This window comes from Gordionus sp. m RMFG-2023, chromosome 1 (genome assembly GCF_954871325.1).
Source record: "Gordionus sp. m RMFG-2023 chromosome 1, tfGorSpeb1-WG-v2, whole genome shotgun sequence".
Lineage (NCBI taxonomy): Eukaryota > Metazoa > Nematomorpha > Gordioida > Chordodea > Parachordodidae > Gordionus > Gordionus sp. m RMFG-2023.
In genome coordinates this window covers 36839270-36859192 of record NC_088775.1, presented here as the reverse complement: position 1 = coordinate 36859192, position 19923 = coordinate 36839270, and the positions used below count along the sequence as shown (strand labels likewise).

The 19923-nt window shown below is 26.0% G+C and overlaps 2 protein-coding genes across 5 annotated transcripts in view; one reads left to right on the top strand and one right to left on the bottom strand.

The window, feature by feature from the left end:
• LOC135926025 (N-glycosylase/DNA lyase-like) overlaps nt 1-19923 on the top strand; it is a 72305-nt gene that overhangs the window by 49816 nt on the left and 2566 nt on the right. For 2 of the 4 annotated variants that reach the window (XM_065463491.1, XM_065462048.1), the window contains 4 exons: nt 9210-9369; nt 9774-9901; nt 10048-10198; nt 11133-11468. In XM_065463491.1, the coding sequence (XP_065319563.1) occupies nt 9210-9369; nt 9774-9901; nt 10048-10198; nt 11133-11260 (567 nt within the window). In that variant the 3' untranslated portion in view covers nt 11261-11468. Of the gene's footprint in view, nt 1-9209; nt 9370-9773; nt 9902-10047; nt 10199-10942; nt 11005-11132; nt 11469-19923 lie in introns of those variants that run through there. The other 2 variants (XR_010571992.1, XM_065462690.1) reach the window with 2 other exon arrangements.
• Nucleotides 11563-19923, bottom strand: part of LOC135925316 (uncharacterized) — an 88808-nt gene continuing 80447 nt past the window's right edge. Inside the window, exons 9-10 of the mRNA XM_065460942.1 lie at nt 19740-19857; nt 11563-11696 (exon numbers count right to left, since the gene is read on the bottom strand). Coding sequence (XP_065317014.1) covers nt 11603-11696; nt 19740-19857 — 212 coding nt within the window. The 3' untranslated portion in view covers nt 11563-11602. The remainder of the gene's footprint in view (nt 11697-19739; nt 19858-19923) is intronic.

Here is a 19923-nt window from a genome sequence, read left to right as displayed (position 1 = left end):
ACGTTCCGGTTCAAAAAATAATTTCTTTGTCGCGAAAGCATTTTAAAGGGGAAAGGCTAACATCTTAATCGTAATTATAAATATTATCATCGAACTCAGAATTAAATTCTCTAGTGTTGTTAAACGGCTCGTTAGCCGATTTTTAAAAACGGCTAACTCAATACCTCATCCATAAAAATATTACCCAAGCCTGAAGATTTTGCTCATAGAAGGAACAAATGTATAGACATATATTTTCGAAATCTTGAGGCTTAGGCAATATTTTTCTAGCTAAATTATTGAGTTAGCCGTTTTTAAAAATCGGCTCAAAACGATCCGTTTAACAACACTAAAATTCTCTATCCAAAAAGATGTATTTTTTTACGTTTAAGATGTTAGCCTTTCCCCTCTAAAATGCTTTCGCGACAAAAAAATTATTTTTTGAACCGGAAACGTAAAAAAATACATCTAAAAATCCTTAAAAAATTTATATATCTCATTTACTTCTTTATCATTAATACAATATATTTATACTTACTTAATATATAAAATCATAACCAAATATTAATTTAATTAAAAATATTAATTTAAAAATTAATATAAAATTAATTTTGAAAAACCGCAAATTATTTCAAAGAATTATTAAAAAGATCTTAAAATTTCCATATTTTTAATATATTATAATGTAATGTTATTATAATATTTTTTCTCCAAAAAAAGCAATAAATCAATCAAATATCTCATTAAACATTTTCTTTGTTATTTTTATTTTCAATTATTTTTTAGCCTTTCGTATTACCAACAAGCCTTTCGAATTATAGACCTTGTGGCACCATTATTTTTTTGTATTTTATATTTATTATTTTAAGTTTCAATGATTATAGCGCCTTGATGGCACCAGTAAGTTTTTGTTTTAAATTTTTATTTTAAAAAAATTTGTATTTTAAAAAAAAAATTATTTTTAAAAAAACTTTTATTTTAATTTCTATTTAAAAAAAATTCCTTCTTTATTTTTTGTATGGTAACTGCGTATTTTTAATAAAAATAAATTATGGGTACGTTTATTTATTAAAAAATTGAATTAAATTAAATGTGTCTTTCTTTGAATTTTTTTATCATAGAAGAATGCAGAATTTTTAGTTATTGTTATAAGAGATATTTAATCTTGGAGTGAAATAAAATTTAAATAATTTTTATAGACTTTTCGTCTTGCCCTGCCCATATAAAAAAATTAACCACGCTGCCCCCCATATAAAATTTAAATATGCCCATTCTTCAAATTTTTTAAGCATCTAATATGCAAAAATAATAATGATTCCAAATTTTCTTGTTTCAAAAGCGTTCCTATTTTTTTAAAAAATACCATTTTTTCCACCATTAACAATATTTATTTTTTTAAAAAATTTTTTTTTTATTTGAATTACATGATTTTTAAATAAAAGAATTAAGATAATATATAATTTTTACGTTGATAAATCTTATTTTGAATTTTTGCGCAAATAAACAAGAATATCTTCTAGTTCAATCTCCACTAAAAGTTCTCATTCAACTTACATTAAAAACGATCCTAATTTTTCTTCGTCTATATTAATTCTCATCCTATTTTTTATAATTTTTAATTTACTAAATGTTCTCTCTCAATTAACTTGTGCAAATGACAAAGTTAAAATGAATTCATATGTCAAAAATAAATTTGTATATGAACTTGTGTACATATTATATCTTTAGAATTTCAAACTCGCATATTAAACAATTGTTACATTTATTATCACATTTCACATTCTAAGTTATTATCTTATTGCACTTTTTCATTAGACTACTCACCTGCACATACGATATCATCGTCCGTTTCATTTAATTCTGCTATTAAATCTTTGAATTCACAAACAAATGAACACAATTTCTTACGTAATTTAACACTCAATATATTTGCCAATTGTGTCAGTTTTTCCAAGGCCTTTTCAGAAATACCTTTACTATTATTTCATCAAAATGCCTAGGATGTAAATATTGCACAATCAAAATAAGCTCTCTTTTAGCAGAAAACCGTTCTGATGTTTATAATTTGATCAATTATCGGACGAAATACTTCGACCCTATAATTGCAAATCAAATCCAATAAGTTTTTTTTATCTCATTAATTTTTCCGACGATAACATCCACAACAGTTATCGATAATCTGATATTTATAAAAAAAATTTATGAAGCATATATTATTTAATGCCTAATATATTTTAAATAACAAATAAAAGTAAGTTGTTTGTTGGCCAGCCCATTGTTAAAATTTTTCAAAGGTCCGTTAGTACTTTTTAAATTATTTAGCTAGCCCGCCCAATTAGATAGAAGGGGGGCGTGGGTTAAAATTCAGATCATTTGGGCAAAAAAATATAATAAATAACGACTATGACAATTATCATTTTTTATGGTACATCCTCATTAAAATTTTAACTTAACATGTTTACAATAAATATTTTTACCTATTTGCTTTGAAAAAATTCAAAAAAGTTGAAAAATAACGATTATGACAATTGTCGTTTACATCACATTTTTACCAGTTTGCTTTAAAAAAATTCAAAAAGTTTAAAAATAACGATTATGACAATTGTCACTTTTCTATGGTTCATCTTCACTGAAATTTTAACTTAACATGTTTACAATAAAAATTTTTACCAATTTGCTTTAAAAAAGTCAGAGACCTGCAGGGCCGGGCCTAAAAAAAATTTTTTAAACATATCCGGGCCGGGCCTAAAAAATTTTTTTTAAAATATATCCGGGCCGGGCTTAAGATTGTTAAACCCCGGCCGGGCCGGGCTTAAGATTGTTAAACCCGGGCCGGGCCTTAATATTTTTTATAAAAATTTTTACATTATGAGTTAATGGTTATAAGATTATATTATATTATAGTTATGATTTATATAATATTGGGTGATGGTTAACACTACCTAACAACCCACAGATCGATCTAATTATTAATTTCCTGCAAATTTATTCAAAGTATTAATATATTTTTTTATAATTCATATCTAAATTTTTACAACATATTTTACCAAAACAATCAAATAAAGGAATATCTTAAATAAGCCCCAATATTCAAGTATTATTAATATATTTTTTTATAATTCATATCTAAATTTTTAGAATATAATTTACCAAAACAATCAAATAAAGAATTATCACTTCTTAAAGTTTGTAATTGATTTTACTTAATATAAAGCATTTTTTAATTGAAAAATTTGTTTTACACAAGTATCATTTTATTTCTCTTTTTCTCTGATTCAAGCAATTACGTATGTAGTGGACAGATCGCAAAATGACGGAAAACTATATAAAAGATTATATTAAATTACAAGAGGCTCAGGAAGTAAATGAAATACCATCGACCAGTCAAATTACGACTGTTGTTAAACAAACTGAATCGTTTTATGATAAATGGGGCGATGGTAATTCTGGAAATATGTCAATACCCGATGATGAATATTATAATTACATAAATAATAGATAAAACATTTAAGGTGGATAATTTGTTAGAGTGGTGGGCGGCTCATCAAAGCGAATTTCCAATTTTAGCAAAATTGGCAATTCCTGCTTTAAGTGCAAGCTGTGAGCGGAATTTTCCCACTACTGGGAGAATTCTTGAAGAAAGAAGAAGTAATCTTCAACCTGAAAAGGTAGATATGCTTCTCTTTCTTCATGATAATTTGTGAATATTTAATATCATTCTTGAGTATAGGGTTTCGTCAATCATGCTGGTTTTTTACTTTGCAAACTGTCAAATATTTATTGCATTTATTATATTTACCTTGAGTCATGAAAGTTTTTAATCCAACATTTTTCATTATTTTTTTTTACAATATTATATAATACAATTATCTTCTTTTGTTAAAAATTTATATTATAAAATAAATTATATTAATATTGTGCAATTAGATTATATTTTCAAAATACTATTTATTATACATGCATTTTTTTAAATAGCGATTTATTTTTATTTTATAAATTAAATAGTAAATTAAATACAATATATTATATTCTCAAAATATTTTCCATTTTTATAAATTAAATATTAGTTTTATTTTTTTTAAATGTAATATAAAATATAGTATATGACAAATATTATTACCATTTTTATGAATATTAGTTTTATTTTTATAAATGCAATATAAAATATAGTATATGCTCAAAATATCCATTTTTATAAATAACAGTTTTATAATTTTTATAAATTCAATATAATATTCTCAAAATATTAGCTTTTTACATGCATTTTTTATATAATAAGCGATAATACTCGCTGAAAAATATGATAAAATACCTCATAGGTGAATTTTTTGTATATACCAGGTCGAATATAATTTTAAAAAATTCCAAGCTGGGCCTGAATTTTTTAAAAAATATCCGGGCCGGGCCTGAAATTTTAAAATCCGGGCCGGGCCGGGCCGTAAAAAATTTTTTTTAAAAATATCCGGGCCGGGCCTTAAATTTTTAAATCCGGGCCGGGCCATAAAAATTTTTTTTAAAAAATATCCGGGCCGGGCTTAAAAAATTTAAAACCGGGCCGTGCCGTGCAAATGGTACCTCTGCAGGTCTCTGAAAAAGTTCAAAAATAACGATTATGACAATTGTCACTTTTCTGCGGTATCTTCACTGAAATTTTAATTTAACATGTTTACAATATATATTTACCAGTTTGCTTTGAAAAAAATTGAAAAAAGTTTAAAAATAAATATTATGACAATTGTCACTTTTCTATGGTGCATCTTCACTGAAATTTTAACTTAACATATTTACAATAAATATTTTTACCAGTTTGCTTTAAAATAGTTCAAAAAAGTTCAAAAATAACGATTATGACAATTGTCACTTTTCTATGGTACATCTTCACTGAAATTTTATTTTAACATCTTTACAATATATATTTTTACTTATTTACTTTAAAAAAATTCAAAAAAGTTGAAAAATAAATATTTGACAATTGTCACTTTTCTGTGGTATCTTCATTGATATTTTAAAACATGTTTACAATATATATTTACCAGTTTGCTTTAAAAAAAGTTTAAAAATGAATATTATGACAATTGTCACTTTTCTATAGTGCATCTTCACTGAAATTTTATCTTAACATGTTTTTACAATAAATATTTTTACCAGTTTGCTTAAAAAAATTCAAAAATAAATATTATGACAATTGTCACTTTTCTATGGTACATCTTCACTGAAATTTTATTTTAACATCTTTACAATATATATTTTTACCTATTTACTTTAAAAAAGTTCAAAAATAAATATTATGACAATTGTCACTTTTCTATGGTGCATCTTCACGAAATTTTATTTTAACATCTTTTCAATATATATTTTACCTATTTACTTTAAAAGGTTCAAAAATAACGATTATGACAATTGTATTTTTCTATGATGGTACATCTTCACTGAAATTTTATTTTTACATCTTTACAACATATATTTTTACCTAAAAAATTCAAAAAAGTTCAAAAATAACGATTATTACTATTGCCATTTTTCTATGGTACTCTTCACTGAAATTTTAATTTAGCATGTACAATTTATTATTTTACCGTCTCTTCCAAAAACTTCAAAAAATATTACAAATAACGATAAGATAGATATACTTTAGTTCATCTTCTATGATATCTCAAGTAGTCTGAAAAACTAGACTAATTAACCACACTAACCCCGATTATACAGTTATGCAGTTTCGATTAGGCTCAAAAATTTGATTAGTCGACTAAAACGGGTCGATTAAGCTGACTAAAAGGGTCGACTACTTTAGTCGACTTAATTAGTTCTTTTAGTCGACTTAATTAGTTCTTTTAGTCGACTTAATTAGTACTTTTAGTCGACTTAATTAGTACTTTTAGTCGACTTAATTAGTTCTTTTAGTCGACTAAATTAGTCGTTTTAGTGACTAATTTGTTGCTAAAGTTTTTAGTCGAAATAGTTAGTCGACTAAATTTAGTCGATTAACAACATTACTTAATAGTATTTTATAAAAAAAGTGATTGTTACCAAATTATGGTGAAGATACCTAAAGGATACCTCGTTTTGGACTGAGTTATCAGGTGGGCGGGACTAGTTCTCAACAAGTCCCTCCTAGGGTTAATTCTATGTCAAAACAATAACATTTCAGCCGACCCCTTTAAATTTCAGAATTCGGTATATATAAATAAGGCTAAGCCAAAATTTTAGCTCTTATATACCTATATTTTTAAAGGTATTCGGGGTCAAATATCTTATTTTTATCATTATTGGCCTCCATTCATTTATTGATTTACTAAAAACTAATGATTTTACATAGCATTATTACAACATACAGTATACAGATTTGTTAATGAATCGAATCAAAAGATTATCGATGCTAAATTTGTCAATTTTCCCGGATTTTTGATCATGACTTAAATTGAGGATCGTGATCGAGAACTTTTTTTTAAAATTCGATCCCGATTCTTTTAAAAATTAATTTTTTACTTAAAAAGCAATAAATAAAATAAAAATCGTGAAAATTAAATTAAAATATTTATTTTTTAAAAAACATATCCATCTACATCATATTTTATCAACTTCCATTCCGCCATATTTTATATTTCAACAATTTCCTAAATTTTATCTAGAACGAGATTTAGAGCCTACAAGTTTTTTCTAATTATATTATATATAATATAAATAAATTCTAGGTTATAATAATGTCCTCCATTATAGATTTAGAAGATATTATATCTACTATTGATGTGAAGATATACGTGAGAATGAGAATCCTTTACCATTTCATAATTATAAGTATTTTACTTTATGTGAAACGGATGGAAGTAACTATATTTATGTAAGAACAAAATAACTTTGTCAATGATTAGTAGTTAAAACCTCAAAGTCTAAATATAATATTAAATTTAATCAATATTTGTGATATGACCATAAATACCATACAGATTATGGACCAGGCCTGACTGTTAAATTTGAAAGTGCTAAGTTTTGCAGATACCTGATTTATTTGAATGAACACTTATTTAATAATAAATTAATCATCATTTCTTAATATAGATTTCCTTCACTGTATGATGACAGTAACATATTGGCAGCAATAATTCATCCAAAATTTAAGCTAAACTGGCCTTATATTAATCTGCCACAACATCTGTTGGTAAAAGAAAGGTTAATTGCCCATTTGGAAAATATGCAGGATCAACCACATGCAGATGCTTCAAATGAATATATAGATGAAATAGATACTTTTTTTGGAAAAACTTCACAAAATGCTCGTTCTATTAATAATTTTTTTTTATTCAAATGATGATTCAATGAATTTTTTAATACTTATGTTAATTTAAAAAAATATATATTGAATCTAACACACCTAGGAGCGCTTGTTTAGTAAAGCTAACATGTGCTTAATGAAAGACGTGGATATTTAAATGATAATAACTTAGAAAAATATTTATTAAAGGCTAATTTTAATTATTAATAAATATATTCTAATTGTTATACTTATATTATATTATTCAATTACAATAAATTTATACCATATTTAATTTATTTTTATATTAGTTAATTTTGCATCGATCACCAACTTCCTTCAGAAATTTAAATAAGAAAATATTAAGATTGTGATCGCGATCCTTTTTTTTTAAAAAAAGTCCATCCTGGATTTCGTCCTCTTTTTTTGAAAAGATCGTGATCGGGATTCGATCTTTTTAAAAGGATAAATTAACAAGCCTGAATATATATATTTTTGGGAAAAAAAATTTTGATTTTTTTTTAAATTGTCGGCCATTATATTGTACAAGATCTAAAAGCAGAGGTTAATCCATATTTTTTTTAATACTTCCATTATATAGAAAATTAGAGTGGGACTCATTATCAAAATTTAAAAAACGAATGAAAATAGATTAATTTTATTTTTTCTAATCAGCATTTATGTAAAAAAATTTAACTGCTTTTGAGATATTGATAATTTTTGGTCAAAACAGAAATTTTTGAAATGATCTGATTTCAATATAAATCAATATTTTTGAGCTATACATAATTTTAATTTTTAAAGGAATATATTCTGTTTATTTAGTAATAAAATATTAATCATACTAAAATAATGGCTATATTTAGAAGATAATAAATATCTATATCTTTGATTGCGATTTTTTACGTTAGAAAAAATGAAACTCATATCACATGTTCCGTTTTAAAGTTTTTTATATAAAATTTTTTAAACGGTTCCACGTCAATTCGGCGCAACGTCAATTCAGCGCGGCGACAATTCGGTGCGTATCTAATACAGCTACAATTTATTATTTATTAGTATAAAAAAATGTATGATTAAATAGAAGTCATTTAGAATGTTAGTCATATTGATTATTTCTTCATATTTTTTTTACAATAATATCAATTTTATTTACTAAATGTATAATATCAATAAAAAATTTAATAATATCAAAAAAAATTAACAACCAATATTTATACCGATTTCTTTGGACAATTTGATCATATTCATTTCGAAATATTAATTTCAAATTTTCGACTGACCATAAGATGACCCATATTTAAAAAAAATTAATTATGATGTTTTCGCCATAATTATCCATTATTGACTTAGCTATTGATATTAGATTCAATATTTGATCATATTTAGATCAGTAAAAAGCAAAATTTAGATTTTTAACCCCGGTTATCTCCGCTAATATAGCTAATTCGCTAAAATTTTGTTTATGATAATATGTGAACATATAATCAGCCTACATTTTTTTATCGAAGCCGAAAAGTGATTGATTTGACATGGAATGACCCTATATATAGAACAATTGGAGATCTCAGGTTCTTTCTAGGATTATTTAAATATAATAGATTTTTAAGACATGCATATTTTAACGTTTAAAATTTTTATCATACGATATTTTCACTTACACAATGAAAAATTATATGTAAATCATCAGTTATTATGTAATACACCATCTAAAAAATTATTCCCAGTTTCATTCGCTTTTTTAAAATAAATATAAAGGCGATAAAAAAACTTATGGAATTTTTAGCCTCAATATTATAAAAAATATTGCTTTTAGATATTGTACAATAAATACATGCCCGACTTACTGCAAAAAAATACATTTTTTAATATGATTTATTATTATAAATCATGTAGTTTTTTACTTTTTAGCAAATCACTAATTGAATGTGCCAATAATTGCAAAATTTCCTATATTATAACTCCTATGAACGATATTTAGTTGGGGGACCTAGAAAATCAAACATATTATTCTTTTCCAACACTGGACCGACTTTCGCGAGAAGACGTTCATTCTAACTTGGCTCGATTGGGATTTGGTTATAGAGCTAAATATGTTCACGAAGCAGCAAAATTCATTGAGAACAAACAAATGCAATGGGGTATTAGTTAACAAAAATTATGAATTTATATAAATTTGAAAATTCGATATATTTTATTTAAATTAAATCAAGCAAAAAATTATTTAAGAAAAAACATGCATATTAATTTTATACAAAATTATTCTCGTTTTCCCAATTGTTTTAATAAATATTTAAATTACATAATTTCCATTTTTATTTCTATGGATTACTTGCATAATTTGTGCTGTACATTTGCTGGTATAATAGAAAATCTTTTTATTTAGATAAAAAAAATTTTATTACAATGAGAAAGAAATATAAAGATTTGTTACCGCCATTTAATAATTATTCTTTGGAGTTAGCAAAATTTTTATATTAACTATAAATAATATTATTTTTAAAATAATAAGATATGAAAGTATAAATTAAATTTCTTTATTTAGCCGAGACACGCAAATCTGATATGGGTACGGGAATGGAGCACTATCATTGGCTGGAAAATTTAAGACACATGGCTACTTATGAAACTGCACATAAAGAACTCATGCTTATCCCAGGAATAGGGCCCAAGGTTTATCATAATAGGCATAAAATTATGAAAGTGGATCAACTCATTACTCAAATTAAAAATTGATTTATTAGTTCTTAGCCAATCGAGCTCAACTTATATATTTTTTTAATATCAAATTCAAATAATTATCTTTATTCTATATTGAGGTGGCAGATTGCATATGTTTGATGTCTCTTAACAAAACTCGCGCAGTCCCTATAGACACCCACATTCTGCAAATCGTCAAAAAGTCGTATTCCGAGCATATAAGCGATTTAACATATAAAAGTCTCAGCAAAAAACGGTATCGCGAAATCGGTAATTAAAATTTAAAATCTAATAAATGTCCTTGAAAAAAGATCAATCCAGACCGTGATTCTAAATAAAAAGACCGGTCTTTATTTTTTGCTATTAAAAATATTTTGTTTTTACCTAATTTAATTCTTGTTTTATAATTTTAAATATAATAGTATGTTTTTTAAGTATTATTTTTAATAACTTATATCTTTTACTATAAATTGTAACCGTTTTTAAATTAAAACCTTCATTCATAAAAATTAGTATTATGTTAACAATATAAAATCAATTATGAAAAATCATTCGGTAGGTATTTAGAATTTTTGTAATTTATTAATTAATTTCTTTTTATTGGGAAGTTTCTAATTTTTTTTAAACCCTAACTTAAAAATAGACTTATGACGAACCTAGAATAGAACCAAAAAATCCATCATACATCTGGATTATAAAAATACTGCTTATTTTGATATTAATTTATTACTCAATAAAATTATAAACAATTATTTTGTTAATTGTTGCCCTTGATACATTAAATTTGATACTACATTGAACATATACTCTGTTTTTTTGGGACTATAAGTACAATGCATCTTTGACCAGGGGCAACATTAGCTTTTACAATTGCAGGGGCTCAAAAATATTTTCATATGGCTTTTTTTAGTTTAACAAACTTACTGTTTTCTTATTGCCAAATACAAATGAACTAAAAATTCAACAAAAATTAAAATAACTTTTCTAAAAAAAATAATATAATATATATAAAAGGACCGTAAAAAGTCCTCAAAAAAGCTCGGTCCCTGTCTAAGGCCGGAATTCATTATGAATAAGTAATAATTTTTATATATCTTATCCGCCAAATTAAGATTAGTTTTTTATATTCAAAGGAGAAAGAATATTTTATTTTATAATCTGGCTGATAAGGTTATTAATTGCTCTCTTTAAAAAACATAATAAGGCGATTTATTCCGGAACTTATATGGAGAATACGCCGGTTGGGCTCATTCTTATTTATTTACATCCGACCTTGGCCCAAATATAAATTCAAAATCTCAAAAAGGAAGAAAAAAATCAAAAATATTTTAATGCTCTTATTTTGTTATCAAATGATATGCTAATCGCATAATATATACCCATGAAGTATTAATAAAGTTAATTCGTTTTTAAGATATTCAGATAAATCATACTATACTTAATTTTTTTTTCATTTATTTTGCCTAAGAATATATTTAATGTGCGAAAAAGGCAAATTTTAGCCTGTAAATACTCGATTTGTTTCCATTCAAACTGAATATACTACCACTTTTAATTCTCTTCTAACATGTACTATACAAAATAAAAATTGTTATTAAAAAGATACGTGTATATTTTTAATATACATCCCATTATACTGAAAATGATTTTAATTTATATATAACAATATTTCTTTTATACAGTATGATAAAATTTAATCAATGAATATATTTTATTTCTTCTCCTTTGTTCAATCCTTTTATCATTTTTCAATCGTCTTAACAAAATTCTTGTGCGTATTTTAAAGAGATTATATTATATAGAATATAAAGTAAAAATTAAAAAGCATCAAAATCGTTAATTAATTACATAAATCTTTATAATGAAATATGGTTTTTGTTTTCAGATCAATTACACAATTTTAAATTTGAATCATTGAAGAAAAACTACTAGATTATAATGATTACATTGGTCCAGATCTTTTCTTACTAGAGTAAACATGTTCATAGACACATGATAGTTTTATAAATTTTAAAGGCCGTGATATAAAAATTACCATTGCAATGTCAACGTAAAGGGGTAATAATTGGCCAATACTAATGGTCAATACAAAATTACATTAAATTAATTTTTTCATATTGTTATTTTAATAATTTATTTTATCAATATTTTTACCTTATCAATAATATCGTAATAGAATATTTTGATCTCGTGAAATAAAAATTGTTTATTTATTAAATAACATTAAAAACTTATTTTATACAATATATTAATCATTATTATTTTAAAAATATAGCATTAAAAGGAGAAGAAAATAAAAAAGGAAGAGTTTTAGAACTAATTAGAGAGTAGATTGCCGTTAATCGATTAAAAAAGCAAGTTTTCGGCCGACCCGTTTTAAAATTGTTAAAATTTTCTGGAATTATTTAGATAGGTCAAAAAATGAAAGCCGTTTATTTTAACTCGCTAGCACACCTGATAGGGGCTCATAGGTGCAAAAAAGAACAACTTTGGAATCTGTAAAATTTTTAATATGTATATCAACTATTTATAGTACAAAAATATATAACATATCATATTGTAGTAAAGAAAATCTCTAAAGGGCTATCAAAAAAGGATAAAAATTGGCACCTTAACATTCGATTTACCTATATTGTTTTACCTGTGTTTTTAATCAAAAAAGGAATTTGTTTTTGAAATTTTTTTTTCTTTTTGTTTAGAAACCTTTTATAAATATACATACAATGTTAAAACCTTGGCGACTATCGATTTTTCCGAAATATACATTCTAAAAATTGAAAAAAAATAGATGGCACTATTGGTTGAAAAATATTATTCGGAAAATTAAAATATTGATACGTTTATAAGAAATGTGATAAAATTTCCTATTTCTGCCTCCTCTCCCCCCCCCCACCATCCTTAAAAAGTTTTAAATTTTTTAGATTTTTACTTTACTACTATATCGAATGACTTATTAGCCCTCCAGTGTTGTGATGATTTAATGAAACATATTGAGGATTAAATTAAAACCCATCCATATATAAGTATTTTGTTTGCAGAAATAATTAAAATAACACATATATAAGTATTTTGTTTGCAGAAATAATTAAAATAACACATTTATTTACATATAAAAAATTAAAAGCAATTCTTTTTTCTTTAAAATTTTTTTTAAAACTTATAAATTATTTTTAAAAACTTTTCCTAACTTATTTATTATAATTTCATTATCTCCCGTATCTTAGACTTTTCTACATCTACAGATTTTCAATATTTAACATTATATATAATTTTTTAGATTTTTCCTCACAGAAAGAATCAACTTATTCTCAAAATATTTCACGCTTTATTTGACATAACAAATAATTCTTTACCTAATCAAACATACAACAAACTCTGATACCTATCATGAACCACAAAAGAAATATGGCAAATGGAGTCAAGAAAAAATAGTCATAGCCAAAAAATGGCTTAGTAAACCTAAATTTGAACAGGCAAGCATAAAGACAATGGCCCAGATCTCAATTCATCCATTATTTCGGTATACCGTTTCAAAAGGATTACATTCCCCGAATACTACGATGACCCCTTGACCGATTACATAATCAATCAAAGAGGAAGGAACAAAAATGATGATTCAGAATTGAAATCTAAAATTATACAGCTACTAGAACATAATAATGGATTGACGATAAAAAATATAGTGGAAAATTTACCACCTCATCTCAAAATAAGTGATTCGGGAATATCTAGATGCATTAAATCAATAGGGTGGAGCAGGAAAAGGGTTGGAAAAAAACCCGATAGACGGAATTTCCCAGATGTTATAAATATTCGTAAAGAATATTGCCTAAAAATGATGAACGTGCCATTTCAAAATATATTCTATTTAGATAATACAGGCTTCAATTCCCATGTCATTTCCCACTATGGATGGGCACCTCTGCGTAAGAGGCCATCCGTCAAACTCTCTCCTTCAACGGGGAAAAACGTATCGGTTTTGTGTACCATAGGAATTAATGGTCTTAAAAAATACATGATTATAGACGGGGCATTTACATCAATAAAATTCAAAACTTACCTGGATGAATTAAATTTACCGTTGAATTCACTAATAATTATGGATAATGCGCCCATTCACCGAGCTCATATAATAACAGAAAATTATCAAAATATAGCATATCTTCCACCCTATTCCCCGCAATTAAACCCCATTGAAAATTTTTTTGGAGTTTTGGAAAATCAGTATCGCTCTATATATCCAAAACCAAATAACAGAATTCATATAATTGAGGCTGATTTCTCAGTCTTCTACTCACATACGATACGATATATCGAAGAGGGAATCCGATCTATTCCTTTGAACAATTAATTTAATAAATTATTACACTAGATTATTATATAATATAGATATATTTTTTCGTTATATTATGTGCAATGCAAATAGAAAAATAAATATTTTTTGAACTTTAATATGTAAATAAAATAAATATACATTATAAAGATTTCACAAGTTATTTTCGAAACTATAATATAAGAAAGGCAAATTTGATAGAAAATAAAATAAACAATGAAGAAATTAGGTAAAAATTATCATAATTTGACCTTAAGTTTTACCCATAAAATTTTTTATCTTAACTCATTCAAAGTCTTCCAGTTTATAGATAAAAATTAATTTTAAAGAAAAAATATTTTAAATTTTTTTTATATATTTCAAATGTATTATTCTAAGCAAAATACTTATATATGGATGGGTTTTAATTTAATCGTCAATATGTTTCATTAAATCATCACAACAATGTAATGAATATTTTATTAGGTATATTTTACTAGCATATATTTTACAAAATAAACTGTTTAAAACGATCTCTCTTTCTGCATAATATTTTTAACTTGCCCATTCAGATTAATTTTAAATAATCATTATTATTTTTTCGTATGCCTTTCAGGATTTGGAGAGTGCAAAAACGTATATTCTAGGTGCAGATCAATTAAAATTTTATACTATATCACAGGTGGACGAACCAAATGTTAAAATATCAAAATGTTGCAACCCATTTAATCTACAAAGACATGTTTATTATCGCAAGAATCTAAGAAAGATTCCACCCTGGATAACCCAAAAAAATTTACCAATCAATTTAGATATGTTATTATGTTCTTCATGTCGACAAAAATTAGCAAACATTCCTTATACTTCAAATGACAATGTAGATATTGATTTCATAGGGTAATTGATAACATTAATATATCTCTACAATCAATGGGAGACGCTTATGAAAAAAAATATTAAAAAATATATATCTAGAGTAAAAAAAAGTTTTAACGACTAAAATATTAAAATTAAAAATACTCTGTTTTTATTGTAAAATTAAAGAATTATGAAAATTTCCACAAAAAAAATTTATTCAAATAAATTAGTTAATTAAATATTCAATTAATAGAAAAGCTTAGTATAAAGTCAAAAATGATTACAAAATTACGAAATAAGTTATAATTTTCACAATTATCGGGAAAAAAGTATAATATTAGTAAACCACAAATATATAGTCATTAATTTTTGCTGTCATTTATTGATTGAGATCTAAGTTTCCTTTTAGTGTCAACGTTATAATTGGGAGCAAAATAGCCTAAGTCTAGTATTAGGAGATAATAGTCTTCTTAACGTCGCTTGTGGTATAAGTGGCTACAATTAGAGGAGTTCCAGGGTAAGACGGTGCTTCGTCATTAAGATCCTGTAAGTAGTTTTAGGAGAAGAGCTTGATAAGTTGCTTGATCGTAGGGAGCCAGCTTATTGTCAGAGGTTGCCAGGTGTATGACGGATTTAGGTTCTCCAGTTTTTTAGATATTAACCTGGCTTTGGTCAGGTCATTTTTGTGATTCTTATTTTTATCTGTGTCATTACCCTTAAAAATGTGGAAATGTGATTAATGGGTAAGGGGTAGATAGTTGCATCCTTAATTTGTTATGTGAGAGATTTTTTGCTGGCGGGATCAGGAACTTGCAAGGTAGTAAAGGCAAATGACAGGGTATCCAGCCAGTGTTTTACATAAGAATAATAAATAAAAAAGGAAGTCAAATTTTCGACAGGTGCCTCGCAACTTGAAGCCTTGCTCCCTTAGGTATTCGTGAAAGAGAAATATCTTTGGTGTCACTAAAAATATTTCTACATCTGTGGAGTCAGCTGGATCAAACGTGGAAACATTTGTGCCAGTGGATACAGGAACTGTTGGGCTAGTAAGCACATCAGCCAATGTGGTAGGAATGTTGACTATGGGTTGTTTAGTTGTGAGGGCAAGGGCAGAAAATGCATTAAGAGTTCGATGAATTGCTGGTGATAAGATCAGTATTCCAGATTGAGGACACTTAATTTTCTGGTTTCGATGAGATGACAATAGCCCCAATTTGTTTATTTTTATAAGTTTATTACTCAGTGGGCAGTTATATTTAATATAGGTGCTGTGCTGAGGTCTGGTAGGCTCATGAATTGAAAATTTTTACCAGATTGTCACAATTGTGATTATTGGCTAATTGTATGTATTCTTCTGTAAATTAATATTCATATAAGTAGAATATGATGAAATTTATGTTGTTGAGTGACCATCAATCATATAGTCCATTTACTAATAAATTTAAAACTCTTTATATCGAATAATTCTATCAATAGTTATTATATTGCCAATCCAATATCAAATAGGCACAATTTTAATATTCTATTCTCAAATGAGTTTTTTATATGAGATCAGGATATGAAAGCTTTAATTGCAAAGATGGTTTCATAATGGGGTAATTGATTAATATCATTAATAACAGCATTATTGTATAATGGGATTTGTGATGGAGAGTGAGGAATACTGATGGTGAGTAGAACCAGAGTGTGTATACTTGAACACCCATATGCAATAGAGCAGTATAATATGCCTCAAGGATGACAAAGTAACATTCGAGTTTGTAATCAATTTGGTGATTGTGTAATTTAGAATATCAAATTTATTTGATTGAAATAATTTATAAGAATATGGTATTAGGTTAGAGTGAATATAATGTTATTTTACGTGTTTTTAACTGATTAATATATATTTTGAGCTTAATAACTTATTAACTTTTAAAAGAACAGAAGTTGGATAGCTGATATTATATTTTGTATTATAAACCTAAATCATCTGGTGCTGTAGATTATTTAAAATTTCATAGCAAATGGATATCGAAATCGATGTAATTGAGTCAGACAATGATAATCTTAATGGTTAAAAGTACCCTGGAAGAAAATGTTCTTGATAACAATAATACAAATCTTCCATTTTCAAATTAATGTTTAAAAAAAGGTGGATACAAATTTATTTGTTTAAAATGTAGAAAAAATATATTCTCAAATAAATCTAGTAGCTATAACCTCAAAAAACATCTTTATTTTTAAATCATAATAGTATTTTTATTTTGTAAGAATGTTCATACCAACAGTTTAAAGAGTTAGAAAATCATTTTAATAAATTTGGTAAAGGGGAGACTACATTCGTGGATTACAAATAAATATAGATTTAACATTATTACCATCAAATTTGACAGTAAGAAAAATTGTAAAGAATTTAATATTTCATATCATATGGCGTTCAGGTTTAATAAAAGAAATAGGGTTTTTCTCAACACCAAATCCTAAACCCGGTAAGACAATAGATGCCGCCAGCGTTGCTATTGTCAAAACTTTTCATAGCAATGATGAATATAGTAGATCGATGCTTGGGAAAAGGGATTTTGTTTCTATAATAAAAAATAGTTAAAAGATTCAAGTAAGAATTAATTTTAATGGGATAAAAGTAAGTGGCATTTCTGGGCCACATCTCATGATAAATCAGCTTGTTACGGGGTCGGAGGTACAGTCAAACGTTTATTGGCCAGGGCTACTTTACAAAGACCTGTTTCAGAACAAATCATTTGTCCTAAAGAGTTTTTTGGCAAATGTAAGGAAAATATTAAAGGTATAAGATTTAAAATTTATTAACATATATTATAATTTGTTTTATTAAGGAATAGATTTCTCCTATATTATGGAAGACAAATATGAGAAAGAGAAAATGAGAGATTCAATAAAGCGCGTACAATAACAGGAACGCATACTTTTCAACCAATTTCTTAGGATAAAATTGAAGCAAAATTTTATTCAAACTCAATAGAATCACAAATATTAAATATAACATTTCACTCGAATATTTATGCGAATTTACTATATGAAAAAATGGATATATTTAACATATATCTATGACAATCAATGGTGAGTCTATGTTTTAGAGAAAACAATCGAAAAAGAGGTGTTAGTTAGTTTTTTGCATCCTCAAGACCCTCAAATTCTTATACAAATCCATCCTTAATTGACAAATTGTGGATACATAAATCGCAAATTTTAGATAGTCAGTCCTTCAACTGCTATCGAAAGAATATATACTTTACATAAGGATGAGACAATTAAAACTATTCATCTTTTTAATTTATTTTCTTAAAATGTATAATTATTTATATTTAACTAAATTTTGTTTCAAATATATTTTAAATTATGGAATGAATAGGATTATCCATCTATATTTCTATATTATTAATAAAAATTGTACCAAAGATATTTATAATTGTAAATTTGTTACATTATTAAGTGTCTAATGGGGATTAGCCCACACTGCCCCTCAGTTTAATTAGTATATTTAATAGAAATTTGAAATTGTTCGGTATAAAAAGTAAAAATATCCTGTTATTGGTCAGTTAGCAACCAAATTCTAAGCATAATCTATAATTTAGTAAAGCGTCATCTATTTTTTTTCAATTTTTGTTAACGGGAGAGTCGATAGCGTCGCCAAGGTTTTGACATATAATATATATTTATAAAAGGTGTCTAAAAAAAAGCAAAAAAAAATTTGAAAACAAACTCCCTTTTTTGCTTAAAAATACAGGTAAAGCAATATAGGTAAATCGGAAGTTAAAGACCCAAATTGGAGCCAATCTTTATTTTATTTTGATAGCCCTTTAGAGATTTATGTACCTACAATTTGATATATTATATTTTCTTTTACTATAAATAATTTTTGAGATGATAAATAATTCGAGAAATTTTCAACAATTTTAAAAGAGTTCGGCCGAATCGTGCGATTTGACGTGGAATGGCCCAGATGTGAGATCGCAAATTTTTAAGGCGGATAAAAAGTATACCGAAGTATATTAAGATAGTGAATATAATTGGTATGAAAACGTAATCTTTGCAAATTTCAGAATATTTGCCAATTTTAAGTATTCTTTTTATGACAACGGATCAATGGAGGAATAGTTTCAAACGAGAAATAGGCTTCTCCTGGGATCAGAGTGATATCATCGGGTCTAAAAAGTCAAGATGGTTCAAGTATGGCCGGTATTTGGGCAGATTTTAAGACTCAGTAAATCAACAAATTGCTTGGTTGTTTCTGAGGATTCGGCCTTTACACGTTCGACAGTATCTGTCTTCCTTTGATATCTATAGGAATACTGCAGCCAGAACTGCGAAATTTAACAAAAATGACGCAAATTAAACTAACATCAAGTAATAAGTAGGCGAATACATTGATGCGAACTGGGGTAAAACTACCACAAAAAAATGAAGGCGAAATATCAATAAGAATAGAATTAAATTCATATAAAAAAAAAATTGATAGTGGTTTTTACATTTAATGAGAAATCCAAAATTTCATATAAGACATACAATATATAAGTATCAATGCCACAGGTATTAACCAATACATCGTATCGGCTAAAATGTTATATCGACACATCTCTGAAGTGGTAATAATAAGATAATTATAAAAGAAATTTTTCTAACTCTTTAGTCAAATCCATAAACAAGGAAGCATCTTTGTGTTTAAAGGTGTCAGTATTAAAAGTCAGCATACTCTTCAAAATGTCAATCCATTCAACATTGTTACCAAAATTTTTTGGAACTTTATATATTTTTTTAAATATAAAATTATGATTTAAACTCGATCTTATCATGAAAACACATAATT